This window comes from Phalacrocorax aristotelis, unplaced genomic scaffold (assembly GCF_949628215.1).
Source record: "Phalacrocorax aristotelis unplaced genomic scaffold, bGulAri2.1 scaffold_34, whole genome shotgun sequence".
In the NCBI taxonomy this organism is placed as follows: Eukaryota; Metazoa; Chordata; class Aves; order Suliformes; family Phalacrocoracidae; genus Phalacrocorax; species Phalacrocorax aristotelis.
In genome coordinates, this window is record NW_027441361.1 from 216,582 (window position 1) to 243,328 (window position 26,747).

General features: G+C 46.7%; 1 protein-coding gene across 1 annotated transcript; it reads left to right on the forward strand.

The window, feature by feature from the left end:
• The first annotated feature begins 374 nt into the window (after positions 1-374).
• LOC142051421 (protein ELYS-like) lies at positions 375-26,186 on the forward strand. The gene is made up of 25 exons (XM_075080555.1): positions 375-1,433; positions 2,642-2,895; positions 5,667-5,847; positions 6,635-6,842; positions 8,115-8,231; positions 9,193-9,277; positions 11,268-11,418; positions 13,859-13,991; positions 14,079-14,260; positions 14,735-14,886; positions 15,636-15,740; positions 17,458-17,548; positions 17,636-17,725; positions 17,888-18,032; positions 18,533-18,537; positions 18,804-18,899; positions 19,668-19,761; positions 21,236-21,359; positions 21,489-21,545; positions 22,759-22,905; positions 24,094-24,281; positions 24,453-24,597; positions 24,692-24,805; positions 25,817-25,964; positions 26,050-26,186. Exons 1-25 carry the CDS (start codon positions 1,313-1,315, stop codon positions 26,184-26,186), a joined length of 3,270 nt encoding a protein of 1,089 aa, XP_074936656.1. The 5' UTR covers positions 375-1,312.
• Positions 26,187-26,747: the final 561 nt, after the last annotated feature.

A 26,747-nucleotide genomic window follows, 5' to 3' on the forward strand; every position in this document is an offset into this window, starting at 1 on the left:
GGGGAAAATGTCACTGAACCAGTCATTAATAGTGATTCAGAAAGCTCTATAATTGTGATCTTTCCCTGCTGTTCAACAAAGCGGATGCTGTTTTTTCTCAACAGAGCATAGTTTTTCTTCCATTTCTTCTTCTTTGGCTTCTTCCCACTCTTTGTCCTCTTTCCTTAGACAATGTGACCCGAGCAGTGTCAGGCAATGGTGTCCCTTCTCTGACCACCAAGTAACTAACGCTTCCCTGAGATCACTTTAGCTTCCACATCTGGCTGAGTGAAAGAATGACGCCCGTCAGCCTCAGCCTCCCTCCGTGCGAGAGTGAGCCTCTACGTGCACGAGGGAGTCCAGAGTTGACTGAGAGTGCCTTGGGTGCTGCCCTTTCTAAAAGCAAAGGGGTTTCTTGCAGCTCTCCTTGCAAAGTGAGTGTGTGGTTTCACACGTGCATGAGCTAGCAGGACGGCTTACGGCCACAGAATGGAGATGGGCAAATCCCCTCTCCTTCTCCCCGGTGCAGTGTCCTGCCTCCTTCCTTGTGCCAGCTTTTATGCTTGCTGGCTCTCTCTGCAACCCCGTTTCACTCTCTAAGCTGGTGGGAAACTCTCTGCTCTTGTGGGTGCGTTCCCTGTCTGCTTGGGGAGTTAATGTGGCTCCTAAGGAGCTCTAAAACGTGTGCAGGTCAGGGCAAGGGAAGGCACAGGGATACAGGAGCAGAAGGAAGGAGCAGATGGAGAGAGGGGGGCAGCAGCAAGGCCTCTCTTTTGGTGGCACTGAAGTGAACCTGGTTTGTGACATCACGTCTTCAGCTGCGACTGACCGTATCTTTAGCTTTTCCTTCAGTAAGCCCGTAACATTGTTGGCCTTTGAATCTGACTTTCATGTACTACATGTCAGTCAACGGTGACATCCCAGAACACTGACTTGGCTGGATGTGATTCTGCTCAAACATGTAATTTCTCAACTTGTTCTTTCTTATTTATTTTCTGGAGCTTTTTAATGCAAAACTCGGTCTCTGACTCGTGCCGCGTTGCTTGACTTGACTCCAGTGTCTTGGGCTTTTTCCCCGTGTTGTTTATCCTGTCAATACCCCTGCGTCCCTTTTTGTTGGTGATCTCGTAGGCATCAGAAAAGCAAAGGATTCTCCTTTTGCTCTGCTGTGAGATCCAAACCTGTCCTGAGTGCCCTTTTGTTAAGGAAAAGAGCCGCAGGAGGTGGACGGGAGATTATTCACGGCAAAGGGATGAAAGTTCTGTCAATCTCAAAAATGTCGATGGCTGTCAGGAGCCTCTTTTTGCATTTTTTTCTCTATTCACAGTGAAGAATGCGAGACCTCGCGGCTCAGGTAACGAGCAGCCTGCTGCAGTTTCCCGAGGTGACCATTCAGGCTCTTGGGGAAGATGAGCTCACCCGAGGTTCTGTGCTGCGTGGGCGGTTTTCCAGAGGTGAGCCTTTTCCTTGAAATTGGGTCTTGCTGTGAAGTTGTTACTGCCTGGAGGTGACCTGAGGCACGGGGTCACAGTATCAGCTGTGTCAGGTTGGTGCTGCTCAGGTGCGTCAGGTTTTGAGAGAACAGAAAGGATGAACTATGACAAAATGATGAAAAATGTTAACATTAAAACATTAGTAGAGTTAAACTTTGAAAGGACAACAGCCTGCGCCAGTCTTGAGCTATTAAAATAACACGGGCAAGTCCGTGAGCCCTCCTCAACTTCTAATTGAAGGAAAGGCAGTTTTCAAAAAAGTCCTGGTGTGGTTTTGGGCTGTATTTATTTGTACCATCATAACATCCCATGCAGAACTAGTTCTTCCACAGTGTTAGAGAGGCAACCCCCCCTGCTTTTTCTTTCCTAGCCTGACTAAAAACAGAAGGAAGAGGAAAGCCCTGTTAGGCGCTGCAGCCAGGTTTGCAGAGTATTTAATGGGACGCAGAGGAGTGTCCCGGGAGAGCTGCTGAGAGCGGCTGAGCAGATGAGGTAGCTGACTTTGTCGGTGATCTGAAGGTAGCGCTGGGGGCCTGCCTGGGTGTCCGGGCGCCTGTGAAGACCATGTCGGATCTCTCTGTGTGACTGTAAGTGCAGTAGTTGAGTTAATACTCCCTTTGTGTTGGAAGTAGTTCAGTGAAACTAAATGTGCTAACTTCTCTCTGTGATCAGCGTGTGTAAAAGTTGAAATTGGCTCCCGCAGTGCCCATTTTAAGGTAATTCCTTGTTGAAGTCCAAATCCCTGCCCAAAGTAGGCGTGTGTCGAGCAAAGTTAGTAAACTAGAAAAGAATTGGCTGAGATTTTGCCATATTTGAAGTATATGCTTTAGGAGTTGTATTCTCCTATGTATTTAGATGATTTCTAGCAAAACCAAGCTGAATATGGTATAAAGACTAGAGACCAATCTATTGTAATCTTTATCCCAAACAACCAGAATTCTTCAGTGCAGGAATGACAAGTCCAAATGCAAAATAATAAGGTGGTTCATTTTACGATGCATTGGTTGAGGATTCAGTGGGTGATTTTCAATAATCGACCGGAATTGGGTAAGCCTCTCTTGCTCTGTGAGGTACTTCTGTTGAAGCAAAGGGGCAGTGATTGTGATTTTCCCGTTGTTTTCAACCCTCTCTTGGGAGTTTGCTTTAGCCAGCCTTTTCTCTTCTTCCAGGGAGAGATGGGCTGGCCTGGCTGGCGTGTGGCCCTCAGCTGGAGGTCGTGAGCGCTGTGACGGGAGAGCGGCTCTCTGCACACCGTTTCAGTGGAGCCCGTGAGCAGCCTCCCACCATCCGCGTGGTGAAGGAGGTTTCCTGGCAGACGGGAACGGGGCTGCTGGTTGGCTTGAGAGAAGCAGAGGGAAGTGTTCTCTGCCTGTACGACCTTGGAACATCAAGCGTGGTTACAGCAGTAGTTCTGCCAGGAAGGGTAGGTCCTTTTTAATGGGGGAAATGTTGTCAGGTGCTGCATAACGCTGTTTCAGGAGCAGCTTTGGAGCGTCTCTTTGCTAGGACGTCCATTTTCTCTATTGTGTCATCATACTGTCACTGCAGAGTGTCCAGTCGAGAGCACCTTGATGTGAAATCGTGGGGTTAACGGTACCGTTATCCTTTGAGTTTGCTGAGAGAGTCAAACAAGTTTTCTGGTTTTACAGTAGAGCACGTAGTTACCTAATTCTCCACTTTGACAAAAAGGCCTTGAAAACTACCTTTTTTTTTAGCCAGAGTGACAAAGACCTCGTCCTCACCCTGCCTTTCAAGTGTTGGTAACATACATGTCCTGAATGGTTCATTATGTCAGAAATACTGTCTTTAAAATATCTCAGACTTCCATGGCTGTGCTGTAGCTGACTTCGGCACATTCCCAGGAGTCTGGGACTAGCAAGCAGGTGACTTTAGAGCAAAGCACATTTTTCTGTTGACTTAGGATGGGAAAAAACAGGCTTCACTGCGTTACCTGGCAGGTGGTTACAGACTGACTTTCAGCCTGAAGCCCTTGAACCTCTGCTTATTGCATATGGTGCTTGTGCGGGTGGGATACTCTGGTGTAATGTTGCTAATTTTCCCTGCCTTCTCTAACCCATAAACTCAAATGACGTCCTTTCCCCTCGGCTCCTTATCTGAATGTAGACAAGAGTCACCTTAAGGTAATGGAACATCAAGGTTCACTCTATCTTTACCACCTTAGAATCTGCGACAGATAAATACTTCCGTATTACTCAGCTTTCCAGAGCGTGATTGGGTTTGACTTGCTAGAATCCAGGCGGGGTTTGTTTGTCTGTAGCGCTACAGTGTGATTGCTGGCAGCGAGCGTTTGTGTGGTGGTGATTTCTAACGAGCTGAGCTGGGTTGGTGCTCCGCTGTGTGGGTTTGCCGATCGTCCTGATAAATCTCAGCGTTTGAGATGGAAAGGCAAGCTGTGTGCTGACATAGACGTGCAGCCATTCAGACTTGTAAAAGCAAACCTGAATTGAAAATATTAATGGTATTAAATTGGTTTATAACGGTTGCATGTTTCAGAGCTCTGGAATGGTATTTTCCCCACTCTTCCTGGTTTGTGTGAGGCAGAAGGGCAGCTTTCAGAGTGAGGGAGCTGAGACAGGATTTCTGCGTTCGTTCCCAGAATGAGCTGGCAGCAGTGTAGGAGAGTGTGCAAAGCCAGTGCCTGGTGCCGTGGGAAAATAGGCAGTTCCAGGAGCTTCTACAGGGAAAACTGAAGCGTTAAAACTGGGAACCTGTATGCAAAGGTGGAAAAGGTGGATTTGGGGCCAGTTGTACAACAACAAAACGAGACCTTAAAAGAAAAATAGTTAACAGCAACACGGGAACTTTGGCTGATTCTGCAGCACGATATGTGCAGTGTTTCTGCTTTCCTCCTGAGAGTCATCAAGGCTTGGAGCAGCAAGAATTCGAATAATCAACGCACTTTTGGTGGTGCTTTGAGTAGCTGAGAAGATTGGAGATTTCATCTGATTTCCAGGAAGTGTGAAACAATATAAAGTTGTCTCAATTACTGCGGGCACTTCTAGGAGTAGAATTCTTGTGGCCCAAAGGAAAGGTAAATTCTGTAGCAGATTGCCAGGCAGTGCAGTCACAGCAAGTGCTTGATACGGGAGAGGAGAGAACTTTGGGGCTTGGAGGTTTGGTCAGTTTTTCCCCACCTCTGGGGAGAAAAACCAATATATATAAAAAAAGGAATCCTTGTGGTGCTCACTGCTCTGTTCCGTTGTCGTGTAACAGGTTGGTGTTGATGTAAAGCTCCCTGGTGTCACTGTGTGACATTATGCAAGGAGGCTGAAGGGCAGCCCGTGTTCTTTTGTTGTGGAGCCTTAGTGCAGGAGCCCTCACGTGCTGGTGTCTCTGCTGGAGCAGTCAGGGCTGTCCCGGGAGGGGCTGCAGGTGCTGAAAGGTCTGTCTTCATCAGGGCCTTGTACTAAAGCTGCTGGCAGGCGGCTCCGCGTGTTACAGAGCAGCGTGTGCTTCTCCTCAGCGGGAGCTGGCTTTTGGCGAACCAGCTGCTGGGCTTTTTGCCGCTGTTTCAGCACTGAAAACTTTTCTGCTTTCCCTGGTTGCTCTTTTGATTCTAAATGAGGACTGGTGTAACTTTCCCTAAGCTGGTATCTCCCTTCCACTATCTGTAACAATACTCCATTGCCGTGGCAGCGGTGTGTCTCCCCTGCAACTTGGCCGCTGCCGCGTCTGACTGAGAGCCGAGATTTGCCCTAATACCTGTTTGGCAAAGAAGGCGTGGGCTGTATCCCAGTGCTGACGGGCTGGGGGCCGTGGGAGAGCGAGAGTGAGTTTGGTCTTTCTTACTCCAGTCCCTTAAATACGGTCAAGTTTCTTGCATTTAACGGATTTTCTGTGTTGTCTTCGAGTTAATGGTTTCTAAGTAGAAAATGGAACTTGGTAAGCTGTGATAATAGACTGCACCATTGCAGTTGGAGTGAGCTCAGCGAAATCCCTGCAGGAAACCCAGTAAACGGAAGGCAGTAACGGATTTTTGTACCGGACATTTTTGGGGGTTGGTTTGTTTGTTTGTTTTGTCTGGATATAATTGGGATCAATGCTGTGTTTTTAAGTCTTACAACCCTGTATTTACTTTCTTGCTTCTGATGGGCTGGTTCTGGCTTCACTTTTGAGTGATATCTATCAAAGCTTGTCAAAGAGCTTAAATACTAACTTGTAGTTTTCCTGTAGGTAACTGCTGTAGAGCCCATAACTAACCCCGGAGGAGCCAGCGTGAGGCCTTGGCACCTGCACCAGGCTCTGCAAGGGTTTTGTGGCGTGGCAGCACTGGCGACAGATGTTGGTCATCTGCTTGTGGTGGACCTTGGTTTGGATGATCTCTCTTGCAGTCAGAGGGAGAATGAACCATCGGGTGAGCTTGCGGTTTCTAAACTTGAACGGAAAAGTAAGAAAACTTGTGTCTTTTAAATCACCAACACGCATCCCACTTTGAAGCTACTGCTGTGCAGACGTTTATGGCTGCTGATTACAGGTGGTGGTTTGACATCGTCTAGTCCTGAATGGATTAAAAATGGGAGTGGCTTCATACTCCTCCTAAGGTTACAAATACCCCCTCCCACCAGGGTCCCTCTGTCACGGTGATTCTCACCAGTGAGGGGTAGGAATTTGACCATCCGAGTCGGTGCAGCTGCCTGACAGGAAGGTGTGTCGGACGTGCCCTATTTCCTGGGAATGTTCTTCTGCTTCTGTTCATTGACTTGGGGCAAAGTTTAGGCTTGTTTTTTAAAGTAAATATGCCTTACCAAAATCCCTGCATTTGACCAAACGGAACCTGTACTTGGTGTACTCGGATTGCATACGCTGTTTTTGCTCTTACAAGAGTGGCCTCGGGAGCTGGTGTCACTTCAAGTAGCTTCACCATGAGGCCCAAACTCCTGATGTGCAGAGCCCAGGAAGAATTTGTCTATGGAGGTTTCGCTTTCACCTGGTTTTGAAATAGGAGCGAGGATACCTGTCCAGTCAGAGAGTTCCTATGTGCTCTGAATGCGTACAAAATGGGAAGAGCAGACAAAGTATTGCATCAATGGGTATTTTGCCGGGGACGGTAGAATTAGATCATACATGTTGTCACGTCAGTGTTTCAAATGCAACCTGAATGGCATAACGCATTCCTTTATTGTGTGGTTTTGTGCGTGCAGGTCTAACAGTTGTCACTAGAGCTGCTGCTGGCGTTTCACAAGGAAGAGCAACCGTGACCAGAGCAGGGAGACATCTCTGCCTTCAGTTACAGTGTTCTTCAGGAACAGCAATATCGACCCTGTGCTACATCAGCAGAAGCAACCAGCTCGCCGTGGGTTTTTCCGACGGCTCCCTGTCACTGTGGAATATGAAAACTCTGCAGCGGGAGTAAGTCGGCCTTTGCACTTGGTCACGCCTGGAGGTGCAGGGCTCTCAAGGCTCTGCTTGAGGAGGAAGTCTGTTAATTTAAAGAGCCCTTTTTCAGGGAGGGAAATGTGGAGTGTAATCTTGGAGTGTTTAGGAATCCCCTTCTGAAGTAACCATTGAGCCATACCTGGATTCAGTGGGCCGCCTTCTCCCCAGCGGGCTGGGATTGTTCTCCTTATTGTGCCTGTGGGCTGAGGAACTGCGGAAAGCTCCCTTCTCTGGGTTCTGTCAAGCAGTTAGGGCGTGAGAGAGCTGCTTTCCATAAGGCAGTTTGTTCCACCAGCAGTATTCAGTGACAGCAGGAGTTGTGTGTGCTTCAATGAAAGAGATTGTAGACATTATTTCTCAGAACCAGCTCCTGCAATGAGGGCACCCATTGAAAGGCTGAAGTATGTTAATGATGGGATTGTGGTGATAATATTCTTTAAAGCGTCCCGGTTGAAAGGAGTGAGACATGAAAGCTCAAGAGCTGATCTGTGGCTGAAAAGACATTCTCTCCCACATTTCAGCCTCGACCAAAAGAGGGGACTGACCCATTCCAAGGCAGCGATGCATGGGAATGAAAGTCTGCTTGGAACACTTGGAGGTGGAATAAGGGTCGTGTCAAGGGATAAGCAACAGAGAAATTAGGGAGATGATTTCAGCTCTGCCAAAGAGCAATCCCCCCTGGAATATCTGACCCAATTCAGATCGGGATTCACTTAAGCAAATCTGCAGTGACTCACCGGGAACTATTGGCGGCATGAATAGAGAGTGGAGGGATAGTGAGGTGGCAAGAATAGATTGTGAAGGTGCAAAGAAGGTTCAGAAGTCTGGAGGAGAAACGCTTTAGATAGTCCAAGTAAAGAAACAAGACACTACTGGTGTTTGGCACTGTTTTCAGCTTGTGCAGAAGAGAGGCTGCATTTTCAGTTCAATATTGAAGCAGGCGACAAGAGTAGGAAGAATCTTTTGCCTGGCAGCTGAAGGAATCTTTCATGTTCCTGCGCCGCAGGCAGAGGAGGAGATAAAGCCAGGTTATTGCCCGTGATGGACAGTAATTTCCTCACCTCGTGGCTGTTGCATCAAAAGCAGTCGCTCCCGTGACTCCCTTGTTTGAGACGGGAGTGTGACCTTCTGTGCCTTGAGGAGAAGCACGTCAGGGGCTCTTTGCTCAGAAGATGCTTCTCCCCTTCTACAAACAGGCAGGGCCACCAGGCTCACCTGCTTTCTTTGGTTTTTTTAACCCTGCAGGCACCACTGTCAGCTTGAAGGAGGAAGGATTCCTGTCTGCGCCGTTACTTTTCAAGAGCCTGAGCATGATCCTCGCAACTGTTGCTACTTGTGGGCTGTTCAGTCGACGCAAGAAAGGTGAATAAAAGCTTACTATCGGCCACTGATTTTTCTTTTTTTTTTGAGTATTTGTTCACCTAGAGTTCACCCACATGTATTTGTTTTGTTGAATTAGCCGTGCAGGAGATTCTCTCCGGTATGGAAGGAGCTGACGGTGCGATTTGTACAGGATGTAACAGGGATGAAGAGGGACCTACTAGTTCCTCCCTGCTGAAAGGCAGCAAAGCGACAGTGGCTCTATTTCTGTGCTGGCATTCTTAAATGGCTTCCTTTGTTTCCTGATGACTGCTTCATGGTTTGCTTGATATTCACACCGTGGTGTTAAGATACCATGGAGCGCAGTGGAGGCTGCAGCTCCAGAGCACTAAAGGTGCGGATCCACCAGCCTGCTGCCCCTAAAGGAGGAGGTGACAGCATGGCCGGTTCCCTGGTGCCAGCCTGAGCCTTGGTGAGCCAGCTCAGCTCGGCTGGCAGGGAAGGTGTTCAGCAGCCAAGTCGGTGGTTTCCTGCTGGGCTAATGACTGAAACGAGGGTGTGGAAGGTGCCGTGTGTGCAGGGGAGGGACTGGAGCTTTGGTGGGAAGGGAAGGGGAGAAAGATCTGCCCCCTTCCGCATCAGCAAGCTATTTACTCAGCTCGGCTGCTCATGGAGTGGCAATCTTTATCAGTTTGACTGTAAAGCAGTTTTGATTGCGAGCTCTTCAATGCAAAGAACTGTTCCCAACCATTTTTATTCCATAGAACACCTTGAAGCTTCCAGATTGTATGGGTAGCCTTTGCCCCAGAAGCTGTTAGTGTCCAAATTTCCTCCTTTGTGGTTTGGTGGCTAAATGTGACCAATTCTCAGGTTTTGGGAAGGGCTGTTTTTCTTTTGAGCCAGACAATGCTATTAAGGAAACCTCAGCCTAGATCTAAGGAAAGGGTAACGAGGACTATAAAGCAGCTTTGTAACCAAATGTCATCATTTATACCTTTTCCAGTGAAGGCGATGCCGTGAGTTTACATCTGTTGCAGTTAGCGTTCGCAGACAGGAGGCGCTTGGCTTCAGGACAAGTCATGTACGAGGTAAGACGTGCACGTCCGTGAAAGGCTGGAAAGAGTCCTTTTCCCTAAGGGAGCATCAGTGAAGTTGGCAGGGAGAATATGGACCATGACAATTCAGAGATGACTTAAAAAGAAAGAATCTTTTGCTGAGTCTTCCTGGGCACGGCCTTTGTCCATACTTTTTGAAAAGAAGTCGTACAATTTCATACCGCCGTGTCGTGTGTTCCAGCCAGGGCCGTCTGCAAAGAGCCCGTATAAATTCAGTTCCTGAAGAGGCAGCAGCTTTTACAAATAAAATGATTCTTCATTTAAACACCAACTGAATGGCATGTAGGAAGAGAAGACAGGGCTTTGAGTAGCTCTGTTTAACCAAACTGCAGAGTTGAATAAGGTTCTGTCTGTCTCCCTTCCTTAAAACACGGGCGTACAGCTTTATTCTGTTCCGGTCTTCAGGTTTAAATTCTTGCTTTCCCTTTGAGCTCTGTCAGCAGGACTTCACATGACGCTCACCTGCAGGGACTCTTCGGTGCTGGTCCTGAAACTTAGTAGCTCTAAAGAGAACTCTTTCTACTTTTTGGCTGCGTTACCTATGAACTCTGCTCTTGAAGCCAGCAAAATACGCAAATACAGTAAAGAGTAGTCTGATTTGGTCAAAAAAGTATATGTAAATTTTTAGAAGTGGCTCCAAAGAGGTTGTGTTTAAAATAGAGATGAAGTAGCCTTACCTCTCTGTTATCTAACAGATAGAAGACGCGTTTTTAGAATGTATAATTTTATTCAGTGTTATGCCTGAAACCCTTGCAAAATCTTTTTGATGGGAAAGTAATCTTAATTCAGAGCATGTCTTTCCTGTTGAGGTGCAGTAGGAGAGGATCTGTGCTCTACAGCCTTGATATTTATTAGCAGTATTTCCTAGAATGGTTAAGAGAAAGCTTGCCTGTTCTCAGAGTAGGTGAGTTAAATGTAACATATCAGGTCATACGAGAATGGATTGTCTCGTGCCAGCTCATGCCAGTTCCTTCTAGAGCTCTGAAACTTTAGGAAACTTGGGTAGAATGAGGTACAATCAATTTTTTTATTTTCTGGTAGGTTTTTGGAGATTTTTAGCTGCTTAGCTTTTGGTTTTGTTTGGTTGGTTTTTAATTGTAGAGCTGCTCTTTGTCCACAATCCACACGCCCATGTGTTGTAGGGTAGATCATTTGACCAAGTGCTGTATTTGGAAAGACAGTATTTCAGTCAATGCTTGCTTAGCGAATGGTGGTCTCAGAGGTTCCACACAATCCTGCTGGAGTTTCTGTAGGTCTCAAAGTAGTTTGCTGACTCTGTAGGGATTTGTGATCCTAAACGCCTTGCCCACGTGCATGCCATGTCCGCCGGGTTGTTTTGCTGTTGGCTGCACTTGGTGAAGGAAGGGAGGCATATTTCACCCATCAGTCCCTGAGGAGGTGAGAGGAGGAGCTGGCAGGAGCTGACGTGGTTTGAGAGAAGAGTGTGACTCAGTAAGAAGTTCTCATGGCTACTCCCGAGGGATGGGCTTTCACTCTAGCGGTGTGTGCCTATAGATAATGCCTCGCAAGAGAGCTTTGGCTGCTGGAAGGCCGTGACTCCTCTAACTTCATCAGTTCTGTGATCAAGTCATGGAACAAAGCGCTTTGCATGCCTATGTATGGCATTGTTTCAGATCTCCCTTTCTAGCTAAGTACGTAGGTTTGTGAAGAAACCGGGATGGTGCAGGGAATTCTGCAAAACACATTTAGAACCAATATTGTGAGGGAAATGCTCAGTTTTGAAAATGTGCAAAGCTTTTACAGCCAAACTTACCCGTTACGGTTTGACATTTAGTTCTCTTGCTTGTCAGCTGTAGTTTCTCTTTGCCGTCAGATTAAGTGCCTGGGAGAGATACAGTACAATATGCAGGTTCTAGTAGACATAGACATTCTTTCCTACTGAGGTGTAATGTCTGCTTTTCTCTCAGAATGACCTTTCTCTCTCCTGTGATTTTTTCCGCAGCGTTTGGCATCCTGTGTTGAAAAGTACAGGTTGGATCTGGCGGGCGGAGCCTTTCCCTTGAGAGGGCAGGGCAGCAAGACCAAACTACTCAGCTGTCGGGCTGTAGAAATCTTTCCCAACTGCATTGACAGAGAAGACAGCGTTGATGAAGGTTTGTTCCTGATGCCCGTGTTTGGTGATTCTAAACGAAATGGTTTTGGCATCCAAGCAATGAATGCTGTTCCGTACCCACAGCCTGAAAGTCTTCAATATCTGTATAGACTAACTTCTTGGGCTTATTTCAAAGGAAAAACTGGGTGCTGAAATTCTGTGGGACTTGTTAAAATAAACCCTATTTTTCCCTTCAATGCTTGCTGACATGCTGTAGCGATGTATGGTGGGGTCACCTGTATAACGCTTGTCAGTCATTTTATTGCTCCTGCTCTCGTCTTTGAACAGTAAGATCATCCCCTCCATTGCTTAGGAATGTTCCCTCAACTTTCTTTTTTCCCCTCTTCCAACCTATGCCTGCACCTGCATCCAGCTGGCGGCCGGTCAGGAGTGCTGTTCCCCAGGGCTCGGTGTTGGGGCCAGATCTGTTTGATGCCTTCCCCAACCACCTGGATGAGCCGGCAGTGTGCCCACGTGGCCAGGAAGGCCACCAGCATCCTGGCTTGTATGAGAGATAGTGTGGCCAGCAGGAGTAGGGCAGTGATCGTCCCCCTCTACTCGGCAGTGGTGAGGCTGCACCTCGAATCCTGTGTTCAGTTTTGGGCCCCTCACTACGAGAAAGACACTGAGGTGCTGAGTGTGTCCAAAGAAGGGCAGCGAAGCTGGTGAAGGGTCTAGAGCACAAGGTTTAGTTGGGATCTTAGGAAAAATTTCTTCACAGAAAGGGTTGCGAAGCAGTGGAACAGGCTGCCCAGGGAAGTGGTGGCGTCACCATCCCTGGAGGGAGTTAAAAGACGTGCAGATGTGGCGCTTTGGGACAGGGTTTAGTGGTGGACTTGGCAGTATGAGGTTTACAGTTGGGCTCGATGATCTTAAGGGCCTTTTCCTACCTAAATGATTCTACGAGTCTATGATCTGCCTGTGCACTTTGCCCTCTCTGTGTCTAATAGGTTCCTAAACCTACAAGCTCTTAAAGCAATAGCTTCTGGCTTCCCTCGTCCGGACCGACAGTTAAAACTCCTCTGGTGTCTTTCATTACCTTGCAATAATGAGATGTGCATCTCTGGGTTTGCACATCCAGTGATGCTCTGAGCACATCTCTGAGCCGGCTGCAGTGATAACTTTCACAGCCTTTTGTTTGGGTGTGTGAATGCCCTTCCCTCTCTTCTTACTGGCCTTAACTTATGTCTGCTTGTTACAAAGACGACACTGGCATGACTTTCTAGGCTATTTGTGTTTATTAGCTTTGACTTAGTCCTGAAGAGGCAGCTTCCACCTCTTTTGGGGTGCCACCCTCTAACAACAGCGTGTCAAAATCTAATGAAAACCCCTTTGGATTTTCTCCACTTGTGTCACGATTCTGAGGAGAGGGCCTTCTAAAACTTTGTCAAAAACAACCAACAGGCTCACCTGCCAAAAAACCCAAACCAAAACCAACAAAAAAGGCCCTTTCGGTCCCCTTTTCATGAAGTCTGAGGCATGGAAAAATGCTTGTCATTTTTCTGATGGCTCCTCATTAGCTTTTATCCAGAAACTATTCAAGTTGTAGGCCCACATGAGCTTCTGTTGGATGTGGGTTGAGGTTAGAAATGCAGCTGGCTTCTGATTTATGAAACTAATTGACATCTTCAAAGGCAGTTTCAGTGGCTCACACAAGTGAAAGGGCACAGAAGTTCACGATGACACACAGTAAAGCGTGGGAGGCTCCCTGAGCAGCCCTGATGAACTCAGCAGAGAACAGAGACCCATTTTGCCAAATGACCTGTCTCCTGGTTCCCTGCTCTGTCAGGGTAAAGGATGCACCCCCCACTTTGCTCACATCTGGAGAATGCCTTCTCCCCAGAGGCGACAGACCATGCCACTTCTTGAGAGAACCCGAGTGTAACATGGTCAATGTTTGATGTTAAACTCTTTGTTCCAATCTCCTGTTTGTTGGGGTTGGATTTTGGTGTTTGTTTTGTGTGATAATTGTGTTCTTTCATTCTGACTGTGCTGGAAAGGAGCTATTCGTAACACTCGTAATCGAGTCGAATCTGGAAATTAATAATGCCAGCTGAGTGATCAAGTGTATATGACAAGAATTTGTATGCTTTCTAAAAGCAGCAATGTATGTTTTCCTAGGGTGGTGGGTTGGTTTTTGGTTTTTGTTTTTTTCTAACCATCTTGATGCACTCTTACTGTATGGGAAACTTGATTACCTGACAATTGTGTATTGGATTTGTCTTAGGACGGATACAGGTTGAACTCGCAAAGGGGGGCAGCATGACTGAAACCTATCACAGAGGTGATGCTATGGTGTACATTGTTAAAATTCTTCTTAGTCAAGTGTTGCGTTTCATGAGTGACGTAACAGAATGAATCCAAAATAGAAAGTGATGTTTTGAAAATGTCAGATAGATTGTATTTTCTCCCACTAAGAAACAATGTCTTGCCTTTTCCAGTCATATCTCCTGGCACCAGTGTCTCAGTCTTCAGCTGGCAAGTGAATACACGCGGCCAGGGAAAACCATCTACTTATTTGGGTGTATTTGACTTTGACTGCTGGTATCAGGCTCAAATGCCAGGCTCGCTAAGGTAGGTTTTTATGAAGCTGGTTTCAGTATCCCTCCCCATAATTCATTGGAAAGTTGGCGTTTAGCTTCTGCGCTTGTTTTCTTTCAGGCCAGAAGAATCCCTTCAGGACTGCCCCTATTTTGCACTGTGGTCACTGGACGCTGTAACAAGCACGACTGCTCCAAACCTCCTTCTGGATGTTGTGGTGCAGGAGCGCAGCCTAAGCTGGAGAGTTCCTCCTTCTTATCCACAACCTGAGCTGTGTTTTCACCCAAGCACCTATAATTTTGGTAGGTATTACACGGCTTTGAGTAGTGATAAGCTTAAACCGAGCTCAAATGCCATTTATTGGTTCTCCTGTTCACTGTTTGTCACGCAAAAACCCACCCAAACCGAAACACCCCAACCCCCCACCCACCCAACTCTGGTGACGTTGTACTGACCAAGTGTGTGCTGTTGTGACACCTGCCTGACAGGCGGCTGGGTCTGGGGGTTGGGTGCTTCTGTAACGCAGCCCGTGAGGTGGTGCTGGTGACCAAATGAAATGACTCTGGGCTGAAGCTCAAAGCGCAGCACCTCGATAGCCCCACAGGTACAATCTCTACACTCAGCCATTATTTTTCTAAAAAAGGCTGTAAGTGATGTCATGAGGAGAACGGGTACTCAGTTGTACCTTTCCAGAGGTTGCTGTGACAAAAATGTAAACTGGTGCCACCATCATGGTGAGAGTATGGAATGTTGTCCAACGTTCGTTGTCTCTGCAGATGGCACGTGCTTGCTGAGCTCTGGAGTTGTTCATGTGACGTGCAGCGGCTTCCAGAAGGAGGTGATCTTTTACTGTGTCTTTATTGAGAATGTCAAGAGATGGACCTTCCCTAAGCTTTCCATGGCGCTGCTTTCGGTGTCAGGGACCATTTAATGCTCCTCCTGCCCATCCACACGCGTAACTGCAATTGTACCCTACCAGTTTTATCAAATGTAATGTCTGAGTTCCCCTCTTGGGAGTGTAAACCCACCGTTGTCTCCTGTTGAAGCACAATCAGGGCCTGAATGTCTAGAAAGGAAGAGAGTGCTGCTCTAGGAGCAGGAAGAGAAAGTTGGGGAAAGCTGTTCCTTCTCTCTCATCAATGAGTGCAACTGCCTGCGTGGTCCTGAGTTCGGGTTTTGATCCCTGATTACCTTGGAAAAGAGGACAGAACGGAGAAAAGGAAGCATCGTTCCCTCAGAACAACCTTCTCCCCCGTCAGTCTCTCAAAGCATTAGGTTCCGTGCAGGACCTGACGATGGGGGTGTCTCACTCGGATGCGAGTGTCTGCGAACATCCGCTTGCGGGACTATACCTGATCATTTGCTTCCAAGGCAGTGAGCTGCAGCAAACAATTGCTGTTGGCAGCTCTACCCGATGACTTCCCTGTATTTTCCCTTCATCGGTCGGCTTTGCTGCAGCCTCTCAAAGCAGATCTTCACCTCTGTAGCCTTTGCCTTGTGCTACAGGTGCCCAACTGACTCCTCTGGGACTGCCCTCTTGTTGCTGCAACACCTCAGTCACCTTTAGCTCGTGACACCCACCACCTTCTCTCTGCTTTATCCCACCGCAGTGACTTCACCCCCCTCCTTCAGAGGTTTCCCATTTGCAGGGCACCAACCTTTCTCTCTCCTCTGAAGGATTTCCCTGAGAGATGCAGCCTTTGTGATGAAGAACCCATCTTCACCCAGGCAGGCTCCAAGCGAAATGCTGAGCGAGCGAGTCATCAGGCAGAGGAGCACTTAGTAGGAAGGGGAGAGCAGGCTTTCCCTGCCCTCATCTTCCTCTCTACTGGATTCCTCACCAGATCTGTGGGGGTGCGCTGGGGCAAAGAGCACTTGTGCACAGTGTGGTAGCTAACATGAACGTCTTGGCAGGTTGGCCTGGCCCATAGGCTGTCTCTTTTGCAAGCCTGATGTAGGCTCTTCCATTCAGATTGGGTGATCTGATGTCAGCTCCACGTTGGAAATAATTGGGAAATGCAGAAATTTGTCATACCCTTTGCTGAATTGAGACTAGATCATTCAGAGGCTTGTTAGGCATTTGAGCAGGAATTGCTTGTGAATGTGAGTAAGACAAATCTCAGAATTAGGGGCAAGAAGCTTGGTTTGGGGTTTTGTTTGCCACCGTAAGTTGTACTCGGTGTGTTTCCTTGTCTGAGACTGGTTTTCAGAAAAAGATGGAAATCTGATGTGTGTATTCGAATGTGTAGAAATGGCTTTGAATGTGATGATTTTATTTAGAAGGGAAAGATACTTCTGAATGTGCTTAAAAAGCCAAAGAAACAAGCAAACAAAAAGCAAAAGCCCTAAAAAGGAAAATTTGCTGAGGGCTCAGTCTTGGGCCCCTCGGGACAAGAAGGACATAGAGTTGCCGGTGCGTGTCCAAAGAAGGGCACCAAAGCTGGGGAAGGGTCTGGAGAACAGGTCTCATGAGGAGAGGTTGAGGGACCTGGGGTTGTTTGGCCTGGAGGAGAGGAGGCTGAGGGGAGACCTTATCGCTCCCTGCAACTGCCTGACAGGAGGCTGTTGTGAGGTGGGGCTTGGTCTCTTCTCCCAGGTCACTAGCGATAGAACGAGAGGAAACGGCTTCAAGCTGCATCAGGGGAGGTTTAGGTTGGATATTAGGGAAAATGCCTTCACTGCAAGGGTGGTCAGGCATTGGAAGAGGCTGCCCAGAGAGGTGGGGGACTCACCATCCCTGGAGGTATTGAAAAGACATGTAGACGTGGCACTTGAGGGCACGATTTAGGAGACATGGTAGAGTTGGGTTGACAGTTGCACTCAATGATCCTAGAGGGCTTTTCCAACCTTAAGGATTCTATGATTCTATGTTTCTGTGATCATTTCACCTGGAAGAAGTATCAGAACACCAGCTGCACTCAGCTACTCCTTAACAGTGCACGTCTGTGCCTGCCTGTGCTTTGCCCTTCTGAAGGATTGCCACGGCATTAGAACACAGTGTTTGAAGCACCTAAAACTGAAACCTATTAGAACATCAATGTTTCACTTCTTTTCTGTCGTTTTGGGAAATGACAACTTAATGTTTGGGGTGTCGTAACTCCTTCATGTCTTCATAGCCTGGAAAGCTGCTTGATCTTGGCTTCACTGCTTCCATGCAAACGTTGCAGAGTTCTGTTTGTTCTGTCCCCTTCGCGCATTCCTGATGGCAAACTTCTCTGCACCCCATGTGCCATGGGTATAAGCAGAGCACGTTGCTGGGAATAGTTAATTGGAACGCAGTAAATTGAGAGGATAATGCAGAGGCATGCAAATAAAGATTAGAATTAGCCTTTGGGAAGTTGTCATGTCATGGGGAAAATTCCATGTGCTCCTCAAAGCAACAAGCAGCCCAGCCTGTGATGCCTGAGTGAGTGTAGAGTTAGAAACAAGCACTTACTGTAGGTGGTTTGGATGTTGAAAGCAGGTAGGATTCTCCTTTGATTTTGCCTGTTACTTTTAGGAGGAGCAGTTAGAGGCGGTCTTGTCAGCTGCTGCCCAGACAGGTTCTGTAGGGCTTCTGACTGGCTGCATTAAGCTTTGGACATCTAAAGGTAAGACTTGTTATGTGGTTTTTATGTTGCATGGTTTCTTCGTTTGGAATTCTTGATTCATTTCTTTTTTGTTCTCTCTTTTTAAAGAGCAGCCAAGTTCTGCTGCTAATTTAGAGTTGGCCCTTGACTGGACGTGGAGCAGAGTGATCTATACAAAAGGCGCATTTGAGCAAATCTGTGAGTACTAGTGCAGCCATGCTGCAAACCTAGAATCAGTCTTTCCAGTTGAGCTTATTCAGTGATCTGCTGGTAGATGGTCTTGCCCGCAGATCTGGAAGTGCACTTTGAAACTCTGAAATGGCTCTGTAGGCTAACGATTTCATACTTGTTCTTGAAAAGGTGTTGCGCTGTTTGACGGCTCCTGCAGCTCCACTGACCCGCAGAGGTTACAGGCTCTGCAGCACCGCCAGTTGCTTTTGAGCAACCTTAGCACAGTCTTAAACTGTTTTCTAACAGAGGCACAAGAGCTCGCTGGAAAAGGTTTGTCACAGTATTTCTAACTCTCTGGTGTGTCTTATGAAGATTTGGAACGATGCTGGGGCTGTAATTGTGGAAAGAGGAGCTGTTGTTGGTTTTGCTGATTGGCAGAAAGTCAAATGTAGCGGGGAGAAGGGGCTTAAATGGGAGGGGTTGGGGCTGCCACTTAACGCGCGTTGAGTTCAGGGCACGAGTTTGTTGGGGAGCTCGTGCGAGTGGGTGGGGAGGCTGCGTTCAGCAAGGAGCTGTGCAAGCACCCAGCTTGAAATTATAGCAACGGGATGTGGCACTGTGACAAATACTCCCTTTGATTGTCAGCTAGCAGTGCGTAATTGCATGCAAATATTGGGCTGGAAATTACTAAAATCAGAGAGGAAGCCTAAATGAGTAACATGTGAAGTGAGTTGCATGAGTTTCTGTAGCTGTTTCTATTAGAACTTGTTCCTGGCATATTGAGGAGAAAAGAGAAAATCCCTTTGCTAGAGTAAACCTCTCTGCTACGTGAAGAACAGGTGCCTTATCCATGAGTGGATTTAGTAGTTCCGACTTCACTTTTTTTTATTAAACCTTTAGTGAATCTTCTTCTTTGTAGGGGTTGCTTGTGATTGTGGGCTTTTTCTTCAGTTAAGGAAGTGATACGGAGTGAAAAATGCACAGGCAAAGATTCCTACCGTGTTATTTTTCTACTTTCTCTTTAGTGCAATGAGGGGAGTTTTATAAAAAAACAAAAGAAATTGCACACCAACAGTCCTCTTAAGCTTCTTTTCATGTTTTGCAGACCTGACAAACAAGCTGGCGGTGACCAGCCTCGCAGCTTTGTATGCACGAGTGGTCCTCTGGTTCTGTGGGTCCCGTCTCCTGCCAGAGGGCTCAGGTAAGCCTAAACTGTCACGCATCTGTAGCAGTCGGTGCTTCCTATGAACACGTGCTTCCCCATGGTTTTGTCAAGGCTTCATCAATACCAAGTCATGCCGGTTCAGTGACAGCAGATGCTGAAGTTCTGCTGCTGAAATTGAGATTTCACTGTTTTTTCAACTCCGTCGTGTAGAATGATGGAAGCAGTTTCTTTCCGGGGTGTTTCTCAGAAACAGCACTAAGCCTCTGAGTGAAGGAGTTGCTCGTGCCCACAGCTTGAAATCCTTGGGATTGTAAACAAGTAACTCCTAAAGCACCAACACGGGAATGCTTGATTTTACAGTAAAAGCCTGACGTGCGTGTTTTGAACTTTTTACGGATTGTTTGAGGAAAAAAATACACCTTGGAAATAGTTCATCATTTGGATGGGTTATAAACCCTATTGTCAGCCTTAACTGTCTTACGCATGTTCACATGACATGTTTAAAAACCCATTCCCTTTGAGAACTGGGGTTTTTTTTTTAGAGTGAACTTCAGCTGACACTACATGTTCTGGATGCTACATCACCTGTAAGCTTGAAATGGCACTTAGGACAAGGAGGAATTGACTCCTGTGTCGTAGGTCTCTTTTAGCAAAGGCAGAAGGAGGATGGGCTTCTTTCAAAGTCGGAGGCTGGCCTGTGCTTTTGATGCTCAGCTTGTGTGTTCTTCTGTCTTTTTAGTCAAAAACTGTAGGTTGAAAATGTGATATGACTTCTTTAACTTACTTCTTATTTATTGCCTGTAGGTGATGAGATGCGTTTCTCTAGACCTTTCTACAATTATCCTCTGATTCGGAGCTACTACGCTGGTCATCGACAGAAACTGGAGTGTTTATCAAGGTAGGACGTGCAGGAAAGCTCTAGAGCAGTTCCGCTGCAAATTCAGAAGCGGCAGCAAGTGGCTTTTCCATCAGCAGCTGTATTTGCTATGCTTCATGCGTTTGCTGGCAACACTCTTGACTGGAGTGATGCGTGTGTCCTGCTGAACAGAGAGGTTCCTTTCCTGTGTTGAAATGTTGATATATACCTCTGCTTAGTGCCCTTTGTTGGTGTCATCATTGTTTTGACGTGCATGTAATTCATTGGCAATTCTGTGTCATTTGTTACCACTGGAAAAGGTCGTGTGGTGAGGACAGGATCAGTCACGGCCAGGTCAGCAAGGCACGGCCTTTGCAGAGCAATTGTTCTGGACACAGAAGAAAGCATGTTTTAGAAAAAAAAAACAAAAAACCAAAGGAAAAATAATCTCTCTCAATGACCAGTGATAGATGGCGATAAGGGGATTGGCCCAAATCTCCTACTCCCAAGCACTGCGGTGTCATTGAAGGAGATGGGCAGAGTCACATGCAGCTGGCACAGCCAGCGCGCTCCTGGCTACTGGATAAAAGTGCCTTCCTCACGGGAACTGCCTTTCCTGGGCTGGCTCACGAGCATAATGGTGATGTGCCTTGGGTTAGGTGAGAACAGATTTTTCTTTGGCAACTGTTCTGTAACCTAAAGAAAGTCCTCAAGTAGCCGTGGCCGTGGCACCGTGAGCAAGGTGCAGCAGGAGGAGTCCAGGTGGAAGCTGCTCTATGTCAGGCGTTGGCTTTCAAGCTCCTCTTCCTGCGCGTCCTTCTCAGGTAACTCTCGTACAGGCTCACGGGCTCCTTAGAAGCACCACCTCCAGCGTGCTGCTTCTGCTCGTCCTCCTCGGGAAATGAAAGGCTGGCGTCGCAGCCCGCAGGAGCCTGCGATGGGCTTCTGAGCAATGCCGTGTTTAACAGGCCAGCCCTCCGTCACTGTGATGGCATGTGCAGAGGCACAAACGTGCTGCTTCAGGTGATACCAGAATTCAGCTGTGGGCTCAGCTTTCTGACCGTGACTGTTTTTCAGTAACAAAAGCGAGGTGCTGAGACCAAAGCCTGACATTTCCGTGCTGTGGTCTCACCGCTGTGTGTGGGAACGCTCCCACTGGAGGCGTGGGGTTTGGGTTAGCTTTGCTCACACTGCCCTTGTATTACAAGTAATGCGGCACAAAAGAAAACCTGAAAACTAAAAGGTCGCTGCAACTTTCCCCTTAATAAGGGAGCTTTTTGGATTCCTATTTGGAGCTCCTTTAATAATTCACTAGGATCTAATGAGCACCTTTCACCTGACTCCGAAATTTCTTTCCAGTCTATTTCAAGTCACGATCATGCCTTTGTCTGTTTGTTCCTTTCTTGGAGTCGTGGGAGCTTTAGCTGGGTTTGTTTTGGCTGGAGGAAATCTGTGACACCGAGAAGCTGGAATTAGTGTTTTCCTCTGTGCAAATCCTCGCTAGGTTTTGTTCCAGAAGAAAATGGGACTCTGACTGCCTGATGGTCGATGGCATGGTTTCCCAGTTAGGAGACCGAGTTGAGAAGTTGTGGCAGAGAGATGAAGGAGGAACGGGGAAATACCCACCTCCTAGTTTACGGGTGAGTGTTGTGTTCGCTGAAGGCAACAACAACAGCCACAACAAACCCCAGCCCCAGCCCAGCCCTCCCCCAAAGCCAATGATTTCTCAAAGAGAGGAGTTTTAAAAAGCTTCTACCTTTTCATTCCAGGCACTGCTGGAGCTCTATTTGCTAGAAGGTGTTGAAGAAAGCCACAAACATGCAATCGTATCCCTTGGAGTTATTTCTGTTACACCTCCAGTATACGCGCATCAGGGGTCTGAAATGTCTGTCACCTACGTGTTCGATGCATTTTCTAATTTGTGCTTCAAACACACTGCGGATGAACACGTGTAGTTAAGAATTAAGTCGCAGACAGAAGCATTGTTTGATTTCTTTGTACTGTGGATTTTTTAGGAATTTTTAAAATGGTTTGTTGCAAAGTCTTTTCTGATGTGAGAAAACAGGTCTACTAAGCAATGTTAAAGGTAGAAAGCTCCCCTAGATTTTCTCAAAATGTAAACTGTTTTTCATTTTTGAAGCACCCATAGCTGTAGCAAACAGCTGCTTCCTCAAGCGATGCACTAGAATGTGCTGCTTCAGAGCAAAAGGATTTCTGACAGCGGTTTACCAGGACCTGATTTTGCTGAAATCATCCATTTTCCAGCACAGCTAAGAGGGCTTGCTTTTGTGCTGTTACAAGTGCAGGCACACAGAATAATAGAGAGAGAGAAGGGAAAAGCCATTGGGCAGAAACTGAATTTTTAAGCTGCCGAAATACACTGTGTTGCTTTGGTTGTTTGTTGCCTGAGCCGAGAGGGGAGCCTAGAGAGCAGGGGCTTTAAAGCTGTTGCGCCCCGGAGCTCTCTGATGAGAATAGACCCCCCAAACCAGCTGTCAGAAAGAGAAAGTGACACTGCCGATGAGTGATCCACATACTGGTTTAAATCCAGTTTTAATCATTCAGAGCTAAGCTGTGCTGTAAGGACCCCCTAATTTCACTTGTTTTATATACGCTGGAAAGGAGGGAAGAAACCAACTGTAGAATTTGTTTGCTTTAATAATCAAGCATTGGCCGTTCTCGTGTTTTGAATGTCCAGCTGGTGGCTCCAGTGACTAAAGAGGGAGCCTGAGTTTCCAACAGAACTGTTTAAATATCGAAAGGCAACCTTTCTGAATGCCTTAGAGAAATCAAAGAGTCTGTCTTTCTGGTTATTTATTCAGAATGCAATTTTGTTGTTAGGGCCTGACTATCTTCAGGTTGCAACAGCATAAAACGGCAAGACTAATACAAGAGTATTTTCTGCGTCCTACCACTATGATATTCTTATTTCCTTTTATTATTTATTCCTATTATATTAATCATAGGAATAATATTATTTCATGTGATAAATTGTTGGTCTTGCAAATTTATTAGCCTTAATTAGATACTTGATATCAGACAATTTACTTGCTGCTGGACATCATACATTCCTTTCCGAACAAAACAGAAACTTCCGTCGACTCCTTCGCAGCTGCCTTTGCCATCCCTTCGGGCCTTGTTAAGCTTATCCAAGGATTTTGGCTTCTAGACCACAAGGACTATGAAGTAAGCATGTGACAGTTTAGTTAGGCATACGTTGTAGTGCAAGGCTATGATCTAGCAAATGACTTTAAAAACCTGGTGCTTAGCTAATAACAGGTGATAAAACATGGGAAGCTTCTTTTGTAATCCTGCTTCAGCAGCACCTTCAGCAATACGTGATGATCTGCAGTTTGGTTTTAATTACGATGAGAGGAAATGGATTAAGACAATGAAGAAGTCAGCGTTAATAATGCTTGAGATGTGAATTGCCAAAGCCGTCTGTTCAGGTTGTTCTCAGCAGAGCAGTCGAGCGCTTTCTCAAAAGCAGTGGTTTGGGTACTTTAAATAGTCAAATGACCATCCTGGCAGCAAGATTTGAGACAGAAGACCGCAAAAGTGACTCTTCAATCTAATTCATGTTCCTTCTGATGCTGAGGGTTGCTCTTTGCCTGTCACAATTTTAATACAACCTGTCTGGGAGAATAACTTGTATTTATAAGAAGTGATGTTTGCCTATGGGGATTAGGTTACCCTAGCCGAGTGTGAATCACTCCTTTTAAAAGACTGTTTTTTTTCTGTATGGCTAACTGATTTTTTTTTCCTGCAAATAGTAAAGAATGTATATTTACCTGTCCGGTATCAGGGACATTCACCCTTACTGAAGAAACTTTTGAACAGTTTTGTTGTGTGCTTGTGTGTCCAGTCTGATCCCCTCTATACAAACAGGCTGTGGCCAGGCTGGAAGGGGCCCAGAGAGGGGCCACCAGGATGATCAGAGGACTGGGAAGCTGCCATACGAGGATGGGCTGGGAGAGCTGGGTTTGTTCAGCCTTGAGAAAAGGAGGCTCAGAGGGGATCTCATCCCCATGTACCAGGACTTAGGGGGTAGCTACAAAGAAGGTGGAGACTCCCTTTTTACACGGAGTCCCATAGAGAGGACAAGGGGGATGGACACAGGTTGCTCTTGGGGAGATTCCGACTGGCCACCAGAGGGAAATTTTTCACACTGAGGACAGTCACCGTTGGAATAATCTCCCCAGGGACGTGGTTGACTTGGCCACGTTGGACACCGTCAAGAGTTGTCTGGACAGGGTGCTGGGCCATCTTGTCTAGACTGGGCTCTTCCCAGAAAGGTTGGGCTAGATGATTGCTGAGGTCCCTTCCAACCTGGGATTCTGTGATCTTAGTAAACCTGATCTCCACCTTCTGCAGAATTCCCTGGCCCTGCTCTTTCACCCAGCTACAACCAAACCTGTGTCGTGGCAACACGTGAGAATTCTTCGGTCCCTCATGTGCCAAGGAGAGCATGGGCGAGCCCTCAGATACATGCAGGTGATGAAGCCACCATTCGCAAGCAGTTGTGAAGAGCGACTTTTCCTCACTGTGCTGTTGTCCAATAGGTAAAGAAATATCTGCCACCATTTTGGCATTGAAATACTGTGAAAGGTGGAGAACAAACACTAGAAATCACAATCCCCTAAATTTCCTTTAAACTTTGAGCACAATAACTGTGGGGCATCTTTTTAGTTATACTATTAATACACCTTTACATCTCAAAAAATTAACTACAGGTGCATGGCGGAGGCTTGGGCTCTGCTGCAGGAAGACGCCGCTCAGTTAAAGGAGGAAGAGCTATTAAAAGACATGTATGACATCTGTCGGGAGATGGGACTAGTGGGAGACTTCCTGAGGCTGCCTTTCACAGACTCTGAACAAGTAAGTGTGGGCAAGAGGAAAATCTGAATCCCTTCTTTGCCAAGAGAAGAGGCAGGGTCATCATATATGTTTTAAAATGTGTTATTTCTCATAGAAGTGTTTGGAGAAATTTTTACGGATTCATGAAATTCTTTTAGCCTGGCATCTGCAGCGTGCCAACTGTATGGCAGCAGCACGGCTGAACCAGGCGATGAACGTTCATCTCATGGTAAGCGTAAAAGTCCTGCCAAGTGTGCCAGTTTCTCTCAGGGGTTACTGACCGGTTTAACAGCGCTCAGTAAGAATCCTGCTTTCTTTATCACACCCTTCTTTGAAATACTTGCAATAAGCCTCTGCACCTTACGTTACAGCTGAACCTAAAAGTTGAACAGAATGTGTCACTACTCCAGAGCTACCCCGTGCAGTTGGAAATTCTGTGTTCCAGGCTGTTGTTGACTCCACTTCGAACAGTTTGTTTGTGTCTAAGGATTAAATAAGTATCTCCTGTCAGCCACTCTTACCATTCAGTTATTCAGGGACGTACGTTATGTAGGGTTCGGATTATTGGAAGTTGTTTGGGTCACTGTGGAATGAAGAGTGTGGTTTATGTCATCTCCTGTATCTCACACGCAGCTCTGGGTGCCAACCCACAGGCAACATTTGCATCATGGGTTGATGTTTTTATTATTTCCTCAAGTTATAGCGTGAGGTCTGCAATTCCACAGCTTTCATTTTACCACTTTTTGGACAGAAATTCTTACCTACCTTCTGTATCTCAAAGTAGCCATATCAAATTCTGTGTTATGTGAACTTCTGTTGCGGTTCTGTGATCCATGTGCTGCTTTCCGGAACCATAGTTCTCCAGGGAAGCAAACTTATGGGGTGGTTCTGGAAGGTTGAGGTCCTGCATTTGAAAGCTTCCATCCAGGGGGAAGGGGTGTGTAGGCAGCTTTCTCTTCCTCATTTTAATCCTCACTTCCTCTTGTCCAACGTAACCCGCCGCTGCCCTGGAGATTCAGTCACCTGGGGCAGTGGCGTTTCAGGAAAAACAAGGGAAAGGCTGCTGTTTTGTCAGCCACGTGAAACTTGTGGGTGCTGACAAGTGTGTCAGAATGAGGTTCTGCAGGGTGCCGGCATGGTTTTACCTTAAAGTTGTAGGTTCTGCTATTATTCTAGTCTTCCTTCCACTTGGCTAAAGATACAGGGTGAAACTTCTTGCTTTACGCTTTTTGTTCACCAGAATGATCGTGCTCCTCGCTGGAGACAGAGAGCAGTTGCCAGAAATTCTCCCTCAGCCCAGCACGGCAAGACCCTTCCTAGAGGTCAGAGGCAGCTGGCTGTAGAGAGAGCCAAGCCTTACCATCTGCCTTCGTCCGGACCAAGAGAAGGTAATTTTTAGGGGGGGAATATAACGCACAACTAACCCTCGCTTTGATTGCACAAGGCTGATCGTTTTTCCCTCGTGCTTTACAGCTGCAAGACCGAAGCCATTCTCGACAGTAACAAAACCAGCTAATACAGGAAATGTGCATCCAAGGGCACCTTTCAGCAGTCGTGTGTTGGCCAAAGTTAGAGAGTTATGGGTAGGAAATGAGCAGAAACCCAGTTGAGAGAGAGTTTTTCTGTTATGATGATGTTTGCTATGCAAAATACATATATTTATATTATGGTAAATATGTTTAGAGAATTTAAGAGAGCTGAAACTAAAACAATGATTACCATCAAGCTATTGGTGTACACATCTTGCTAGACTTGATTGTGTGATCAAATAGTGATCTCTTCCCACTTGCTGACACCTTTCTGCTTTGTTTCTGCCTCTTTTACTTAAAAATAGGCAGAACGGTAAAGAGCAGGAAAGAGGCCAGTAGCTGTCAGATGATTTTCCTACAGGTGGTGTGGCCAAATCAACCTCAGTTCTGGTATATTTGGACTTGAGGGCAATGAAGGTCAGTTACTGCCCTTCTCTACTGTCCTTTTGCCATGAGAAAAGACCAAGACCTTGGGCAGATCGTACTATAAGGACATGCCCGGCGTGCAAATAAGGCCGCAGATAACTAAAAGTAGTTTAATCCCCCATCAGAACCTCTTCTCATGGAAGATGACTCTCAGGGTTGTCAGCGCACTCCATTTATTTGCTGCAATTCATCCCTTCCCATGTAACCAACCATAAA